Source organism: Ascaphus truei, chromosome 3 (assembly GCF_040206685.1).
Source record: "Ascaphus truei isolate aAscTru1 chromosome 3, aAscTru1.hap1, whole genome shotgun sequence".
NCBI classification, from domain to species: Eukaryota; Metazoa; Chordata; class Amphibia; order Anura; family Ascaphidae; genus Ascaphus; species Ascaphus truei.
Window position 1 is genome coordinate 311,413,264 of NC_134485.1, and position 9,682 is coordinate 311,422,945.

General features: G+C 44.8%; 1 protein-coding gene across 1 annotated transcript; it reads left to right on the top strand.

The window, feature by feature from the left end:
• Positions 1-3,224: 3,224 nt before the first annotated feature.
• Positions 3,225-9,265, top strand: LOC142490736 (uncharacterized). Its single transcript, XM_075593153.1, has 3 exons — positions 3,225-3,267; positions 7,791-7,868; positions 8,234-9,265. Exons 1-3 carry the CDS (start codon positions 3,225-3,227, stop codon positions 8,836-8,838), a joined length of 726 nt encoding a protein of 241 aa, XP_075449268.1. The 3' UTR covers positions 8,839-9,265.
• Positions 9,266-9,682: the final 417 nt, after the last annotated feature.

Below are 9,682 nucleotides of genomic sequence, written 5' to 3' on the forward strand. Positions count from 1 at the left end.
TTTTTTTATATATGGTCTAATTTTGAATGCACCCCCCTTCTTTTCATGGCCTAGTTACCAACTAATCTGATTTTAAGGTTGAGTGGTCAGTATTTCTGTATAGGGCATTCACTAGCCTCATCCCTGCCGCAATTAAAATAAATAGAACCCGATGCGCATGCGCGACAACGGACTGAATGGCTGCTTGAACATTCAGCTCCGTTTCCAGCCGACAAGTATCAATCAATAATCACATCCAAACCTGGCGGATTTCGCCGAAAACTGTTCATACAGCCCCCGGACACAGTCAAGATGTCAAAAGGGACAAGATCCAAACGCCCCTCCACAGTAATCACAAAAAACAAAACTGTGCGCTACTACCTAACTACCTATAAAGTTTAAATGTATAAATATATACAGTGCAGTGACTATACCATCAATTTAGTGATAAAAAATGTATAAAAAATTAAACCACAACTCCCACAGTGAGGTAGTTAAACATTAAATAATAAGTACCACATAACCGTGTTGGGGATAATGGCGTCTGCAGCTGTAAACGCAGGGGTGGCTCAGCACCCCACACACACTAAGAGAAGGGAAACAAAAGAAAACAGCGCACAACGCCAAATAGTGAAGCAAATTCAACAATATATTATAGATTTAAAAAGGGGGTAATATATCTGCGTACATAAAAAAGGTTGGTAAAAGGCATGTAGTGTGTATCACACTGTTTACCACTCGGCTGTTAGCTGTAGATTCAGGTGCTTGCTTCCCTCTGCTGCTGCAGCTCAGTTGATTCTGGGGCATAGTGTATCTAGACACTTCCTGATACACCATAATAAAGATCCGTCAAGTCTCACTTTTAAGGGGATTCAGTTGATTCCTATAAATAGAAGAGGAGGGGACAGAGTTAAAACATTGTCTTCTAAAGAGACATATTGGATACATAAGTTAGATACTATGTCCCCTAAGGGGTTAAATGAGGATGTGGATATTTGGGCACTTTATTGAATCTTTAGCTCACCACCCCTCTGTACCTAGGGGATGTATCATTTATCTCTGTATCTCTGTTTTCCTTTCTTTATCCTACGCTTTTTTCTAGTTACATCTTTTTATGCAAGTAATGATGGTGTCTATTTTAAGTCGACTAATATTGTGTTTCTTTTATTCCAGCATGTTTTTAATTATTTATGCTAGATTTTGTCTATATGTAAGTTTATATTAAATAGGTATTGTTTTGTTTTTGTTTTCTTGTTAATAAAGTAGTTTTTTTAAAAGTAAACTACACATCTTCCCTATCACGCAGACCATTACCTATTATAGATGATTGGTCTATCCCTAATTGGTTGACCAATAAGGTATCTATGTGAGGTATTTAAGACCTCTGGGTAATGGCCTAATTATTCCCTGAAGAAGTAGTTAATTCTACGAAACTAGTTGGATGTAACATTCTATTGCCTTATATCTGCTTACATTGGCCTTTGTCTATGTGTTGGCCTGTCCTGTTTTTATTTCATCCTGTGTGCTGTTTTGGACACTTGTGAGAGACTCTGTAAGACTGTTCAAACTTCCCTATTGAATCCACCACTGCTGTGAAGACAGCAGCAAGCTGCGTTTTAACCTCTCTGCAGAGGATACACCTGCCAAGGTACAGGAGCAGCTTCATATCGGCTAGGAAGCAGGAGCGATTTCACCGAGCCCCAGTACCAGCTGCTGAACCTGGCTGCATGAAGGGAAATCCCCTTGGGAGTGAAAAGACTGACGTCCTGCCCCAGAATCAACTGAGCTGCAGCAGCAGAGGGAAGCAAGCACCTGAATCTACAGCTAACAGCCGAGTGGTAAACAGTGTGATACACACTACATGCCTTTTACCAACCTTTTTTATGTACGCAGATATATTACCCCCTTTTTAAATCTATAATATATTGTTGAATTTGCTTCACTATTTGGCGTTGTGCGCTGTTTTCTTTTGTTTCCCTCCTCCACAGTAATGACTGATTACTACGGCAAGGGAGATCAACCACGCGCCCGCAGCCATGAGGGCCCCCCGCCAAGCGGGTCCGACTCAGAGGCAGAGGGAGATGAGGATAGCGGGAATAGAATCATGCGGAGGCGTGATATGCAGGAGTTCTGCACAGACATCAAAAGATGCCTGCAGGCTGAAGTGGCGTCCCTGAGAGCGGACATAAACAGCATTGGCGCCAGAACGGACTCCCTAGAGAGGAAGCTGGACACCACGGTAAAGTCCCTCCACAGAACTGATAAACAGCTAGCCCAAGTGAAGGACACTATCCAAGACCTCTTAGACAAGCAGGAAGATGCGGAAAACCGAGAGCGTCGGAATAATGTGAGGATTAGGGGGGTCTCAGAAGAGGAACTTGACCCGGAGGACTTTGTGGGCCGGTGGCTAACTCAATTGATGCCGGATAAGACGGCCCAGGACCTGCATCTGGACCGGTGTCACAGAGCCCTGAGATCCAGGCCGCAGCAGGGAGACCCCCCGCGAGATATCATCGCCCGCTTCCATTATTTTAAAATAAAAGAACTGTTTACCCAGCTGACCCGCAATAATCCTTCCTTTGAATCACAAAAAATTCAAGTTTTTCAGGACATCTCCCCCACCACGTTATTAAAAAGGAAACAACTTACCCCAATTACCAAGATCCTCAGAGATGAAGGGGTTAAGTACCGCTGGATTTTCCCCTTTGGGCTCCTAGTATCCAGAAACGGGGCATCTACAACAATAAAAAAAGCTGAAGATGGCGGCGCCTTCCTCACTAAACTGGGCCTGCAGGACAAAATCACAGAGGAAGTGGCGGGAAACAGAACAGCGCCGGATCCAACATGGCGGGAGGCGGGAAGACCCAACAAGAAAAATCATGCTCGCAGTCCACGGTAATCGGTCTACTACTGAGACTGAGTTCCCTCACAGTTTATATTAACCCCCCCCTACCTCCCGCTCTCCGCTCCCCTAAAAATACCTGTAGTAGCCCCACCGAGACCCCCCCGTACAGCTACACCCCCCCCCCCCCCCACGGCATCCCCCCCCCCGGAGCCCAGAAGAGCCAAGGCCCTTTGGACTTGATGCACCACTTACCTGATCCCCTGACGGCAGCGGAGGGAGACTGGCAGCCATCTTGGATCAGCTCTGGTGCCCAACTGAGGAGGAACGGCTGCGGATGACGTCAGCGGGGAGGAGACTGCACTTCACGCGAGAGGGGCGCAGAAGAGAGGCCACATCCAAGATGGCGGAGTTCGGGACGGGCCGGAAGAGGCGGGATCCGGAAGGCGACTCCGGAGGAGACTAAGCAACACAAGGCGCCGAGGGAGAACGGCGCAGGAGGACACGCTAATAGAGCGCAAGTAGATAGAGTGAAGCGGGGCCCTAGGAGGTGGGACAAACGGGTAGCACAGAGTGCAGCAGAGTCCACCCCGCGGGCAGGCCATACACAGACACCCCCGCTTCCGCGGCCGCCCCTGATCCTCGCGCTGACACCCCTGCCGCTCCCACCGGCGCTTCTCTCACTGACACTCCTGCCCCTCTCGCGGACGTCCCTTTGACACCCTGACTCATCGCGCTGACACCCCTACGCCCCCCGCTGGCACCACTCCCGCGGATACTCCTGCGGGCGAGTCCTTTGAGGACACATCTTAGGCGCACGACAAACACCCCTATTCACGCTGACACCCCTGCTCCTCCCACAGACACCTTTACAAGAGTAACGGAAGCCTTATAAGTGAGGGGAGAGAGGGATAAAAGTAGGAACACCCGCTGAAGCAGGGCCACATACAGTAATAGCGAGAGGCAAGGGGCAGTAGTGAATGTAGACATAGGCCGACAGCGAGACCGGGGGGGCGGGAGTCGGAAGCCCCAAAACGGAGCTCTGGGAGGGGAAAACGAAAACATAAAGCACAAACTGACAGAAAGTCATCGGAGGGTGCCCTGACGCATAGACACCTCAGGGGGGGAAATTAAATTAAGTTAAGCTTGGGGCAGCTAAGCTGAACTCAGGCTAAATCACGAGTTAAAGAAGCCGGGTAAATAACTACGGGAGTTGGCAGAAAGTTTGGGCCTGATAGGCATACAAGGGGCAAATCAGAAAAGGGCTACAGAGGACGGGGGGACAAGTTGATGAAAGTTACTGATAGAAGGTCAGAGTTTTAGGTTACATGCAATTTCTTAAGTATGCAGGTTGTTTAAAAGTCAGGTTTGGACTAACAAAGTTACTAGTTCATCGGCTGAGACGGCGGTCCTACAGTCGTCATGCGTGTCTACCCTGGGGCTGGGGCAGCTGCCCTAGAACCCGAGGAAGTCCTGGGGACGAGGCGGGGCAACACGGCCCTTTGGAGGAGGAAAGAGTTAGAGGGCGTGTTCCGGAGATCCGCAGTCCCACAGGCAAGGGAGAGACGGCGGTCCTATGCCGCTGATCAATCTCCCCAGTTGATGTGTGTTGTTTACGTGTTTTTTCTTTTCCCTTATGTGTCCCACGTACCTACTGTGTCCACCCTCCCCCACATTATCTCCTATACGAGTGGCCCCCCGCTGAAGCCCTGCACAGAGCTGAGTACTGCAGAGGAACAGAAGCGGCACCGTAGCGACCCGATACATCCAAGAGCAACACTAAGAAAACAAGGTCAGTTCCCCACACCAACATGCCTCTAACCTTTATATCCCACAACACTAAGGGCCTCATGCAGTAAGCGTCGATTAAGTGAAATCGGCAAGCTTACCGATTAGTCATGTTAATGGCGATTTTTCCTTTCCGTATGCAGTAAGTGCCGAATACATTCAAAATCAACCCGAAAACAAATCCGCCCACTCTCATGATGATTAGCCGATCACACACAGGTGTATCGGCGTGCGTGGCGGGGTGCTGATAGGTTGCCCAATCACAAATCTTGCTGAATCAGGCGAAACAAGCATGTATTGGATTGCGCGCCATATTTAAAGGCAACGTGTACTGCTAATCATTCTCTGTGTTGTTGGGAGTGAGAGAGAGAGAGACGCACAGAGCTGGCTGATTGAACATTTGCATATTGACGGAGAGACTTGTTGTGTATTGGGTGAGCTTTGTCCATTGTTGTTTTGTTTACATCTTTGTCTTGTTTTATATGTGGAAGTGTTTCGTGTGATTGGCTGTACATTTCTTGTCTGTTTTTTGTGAGTGCTGGAAGTATGCCCGCAAAGCGTGGGAAGAGTGATGCTGGTGGGAGTGGGAGTGCTACTCGTGCGAGTACGCGTCGGCGTGAATGTACTGTTCAGGGGAGTGATGTTGCTGGTGCACCGAGTGGTGTTGCTGGGAGTGGGAGTGCTGTTGCTGGGAGTGGGAGTGTTGTTGCTGGGAGTGGGAGTGCTGTTGCTGGGAGTGGGAGTGCTGTTGCTGTGAGTGGGAGTGCTGTTGCTGGGAGTGGGAGTGTTGTTGCTGGGAGTGGGAGTGCTGTTGCTGGGAGTGGGAGTGCTGGTGCTAGGAGTGGGAGTGCTGGTGCTAGGAGTGGGAGTGCTGGTGCTGTGAGTGCTGCTGGTGGCGCAGTTGCTGATGGGGTGGATGGTGGTGGCGTGCTTGCTGGTGGGCAGCTTTTGGAGTCTCTTCCATTGGAAGAAGGAGAGTCCAGTCAGCACCAGCCAAGCTCTGACCCTAAACCTGCTCGGAAGAAACGTGTGGAGAAGCCACGTAATCCTCGCTTCAATGACCAGGAAAATACAGCTCTTGTCACTGGCATTCTGGAGCACTATGACAGTATATATGGACATTTACTAGGTAAGTGTACCTTTACATTTATTATTCAAATACATGTGATCCTAGGTCATCTGAGTTTTGTTCATATGCAAATATGGGTTCAGAATATCTTTCTATGTTAATTAGTCTGGAAACACAGCTTTTTATCATGCCTTACAAGGACAACTAATCACAGGCGGTCAATTTGCCATAACTGCATACAATATGAATGCAACCTTGCTTACATGTATAGGTTTAGTAGTGAATGCTCATGTGCTTCACATATTACATCTAAAACAGCATGTTTGCTATCTCTTGGAACAGCTAGCAGTGTAGGAAACTGGTGCTTCTATTATTATTAATTTACCTCATATATTTTATATGTTTTTCAAGGGCGGACAAGTTCAGCAAGCAGAAAAGAAATGTGGGACACAATAGTCATTGGTGTCAATGCGTGTGGGAATCATGTGAGGGACAAGCGGAATTGTCACAAGAGATTTGATGATATTAGGTCCAAATTGAAAAAGAAAATACAACACCAACGCGTGCATGCTACTGGCACTGGAGGTGGGCCGACACCACAACGTCTCATATTAAGTCCATTGGAGGAGCTGCTTTGGGCAAAATTACTTCCCGTCGTCGTGGAAGGCTTACCTGGTGACCGTGATATAGGAATTTATCCCTCACAATTTCCACCAGGTGAGAAATATTAATGTACTAGGCGTGTCGTTGCTTACAGTTATTTTGCATATTTACACTGCTTTTTATACTGTCTTCACAATATAAGCATACCTGCATCTATATATGTATATGTCTGATTCTGTATATATATATATCTCAAAATAGACATATATGTTGTAGTCCTACTAAAAGCAGTAACTAATATAGCACGTACCATTGTGTGCTCATTTACATGTGAATTCCCAAAATGCATTGCTGCAGTGGAAGCAATTGATGGTGGCCGAAGATGGGGAACAACAGGGTAGTACACATGTGTAACACATGTTAATGAGAAATTATTACTAGCTACAGGTAGAGAACATAAATATGTATAATATTATTGTGTATTTTATTTATTTTACTCCGACAAACATGACATTACTGCCTATTTTAAGCATGCATCAAATATATTGCATGCAACGGCCTACAAACATCACTTGCACTAACACATCTATAGTTGTTTATGAAAAGGTCCATTTTTGCTTTAAGTCATATACAGACAGCATAATGAGGCACACGTATCATATGTTATGTCATTGTTTTCATAACTTAAAAACTGCACACGACTATTTAGCTCATCTACCATTGTGTTAAAGCAGCTGCAATTAATATCTCATCACAGCATACACTTCAACAGAGGGGGTGGGGTTCAGCACACACACTAATTACAGCCTCATTTTAGGGTCAACTTAGTTCACACCATTTTCACCTGTTTCAAGTAATTGAAAGGTGTGGCTGATTAGGCTTTTTGGGGAAGGGAATACCGTTCTTACAACCTGACTAGCACAACTGAAGTTAATCACACTCATTTGAAAGCTTCACTTTAGCTACTAAATGCCCCAACAACTCATTACTTATCAAAGCGTACGTCACACATTAGTTCACTCATATCTATAGTTGAACTACTATCAACGACACATTATCACACACTGCATGTCTTGTCTTGTTGAGTGACAGCCACATTCAGGTGTGCCACATCTTATATTAATGTACCACACATATCCTCTACCAAAAACAACACTTTTTGCAATATGACCACCTTCATGATAACCATTGTGAATGGTCATCTCATGATAGTTATGTACATTATGATACTGATATCACTACACAACATATGATTTTTATGTACAAATTTAATCTATTTATCCTCACGCATTACTGCAGAAACATAGTATGTTTTATGTTAGGGAACTCAAAAGTTCTAAGTACGCAGTCATGTACATTGTTATTACAACTATTTATGTTCACTTTCACACACACATTTTGGGTTAAGGAAATGATGCTGTTAGGTACTCATAAATACAGAACATACAATAACTGTTTGTTCAATATTTACACATGTAAATGTAAAACTTATGTTATTGTTATATATAGTTGCCCCTGAAGGACATGTGTCACCTGAGACTGAACAAGTGTCTTCACCTGGGTCAGCCAGCTCAACACACCTAGAAGGTGAGTGTATCAGTTGGTGGCCATATAATATGTGCTCTTCTATATGTTATGTTGTCATGTTCATTATTTGTTTTGCACATCTTCTTTAAATAGGATTACTTAGTGTCAGTGAAAATGAAGTGTAAGGCAACATGTATTGTGTTAGTGATGTTAACTATCATGTAGGAGTTGTGAGTTTACAGCAAGTTTTCATTCACTCATATTTCATACTGAGTCCAAACATTATTCTTAAGTCAAGGTAGTTTTTAATGTGAGGTTATAAAACGTATGGAAACATGTTAGTTGTTACTTATGACACAGTAGAATTACATAGTAACACAGCAGAGATTAACATGCCATTTAATAATGTGTACATTTATTTGTAGAACATGATGAAGAGGATTATGATGATGATGATGATGATGCCGCCGCCGCCATAGACACACAAATACAAGCAAGTGACCATGAAGAGGTTCCAATTGAAACTGTTTTACCGCCAAATCGTCCAGCAAATACCACATATGATGCAATTGTAGCTTCTGAGGGAAAAATTGTGGAAGCAGAAAATCGTCGCCATTCTGACCTGATGACAGTGCTGGAAAGGATGATTGCACTGCAGGAAGAAACAGTTTCACAATTGGCACATCTCCACAGAGTCTTCATTGAAGTGCCTAAACAGTTGCAAAAAATCAACACCTCATTCGAAGCATTAGTTGTTCAGCAAACACAAGCTAATTACTGGAGAATGACTAATGTACCACAATTCAACATCAACACGTCACAGGCAGGATCCTTACATGCTGGGCAGTTTTCACCACATTCATCTGATCTTCATTCACCAGGCCCGAATGTTACCGGTCAAGTAGCAGACATTGCTGTGCAGGTTCCTGTCGACATCCTACCGCTGCCATCTGTACAAATTCAGCAGCTGACACCTACAAAGGAGGCCACAAAAAGAAAACACAAGCAGTTACTACTGACCAGTTTTTGATCAAAAACAACAAAAGACACACATGAAACAGACCAACCATCACTTGTGCAGTGTCTACCAACTTGCTCACATGTGTCAGTGGGCACAAGCCCTGTCCGTGAACAGTCACTACCCAAAAGCCCTGTAGGTGAGTCACTGCCCAAAAGCCCTGTAGGTGAATCGCTGCCCAAAAGCCCTGTAGGTGAATCACTGCCCAAAAGCCCTGTAGGTGAATCACTGCCCAAAAGACCTGTAGGTGAGTCACTGGCCACAAGCCCTGTAGGTGAGTCACTGCCCAAAAGCCCTGTAGGTGAATCACTGCCCAAAAGCCCTGTAGGTGAGTCACTGGCCACAAGCCCTGCCCGTGAAGTGCCAGAGGCCACTCAAAGTGGCTCTGTTGTGGCTAAAGTTGGTGGCAAAAAAAAAAGGAAAATTCAAGAGACAACAAGCAGGCCTGTTACTCGCTCGCAAAAGGAAAAAATAAATAAATTTTATAATTCACAAAATATGTCTTTGGCCTTGTTTTGTTGACTTCAGATTATCTAATTACTATTGTATGTATGCTGAAGACTGTGTTGTTTCCAAACTTTCAAGTATGTTCTTGTACACGTGAAGTTTTGGAAATGTTAACACTCCTAATTAATGAATAGTGTTATAAATATTGATGTATTAATCGTCTGTTCAGTAATGGTCCACCAGGAGCCAGTTGCTAAGTTTAGAGAAGCTGCCATTGACTTTGCAGCAAAACATTGCATTTGGGTGTGTTAATTGATGTAATCATTGCATGTGCATATTATTTTCATGCAATTATAAAAGCACCTATTTAACTGCAAACATCTTTCTTGTACGTGTACAGCAGGATTTT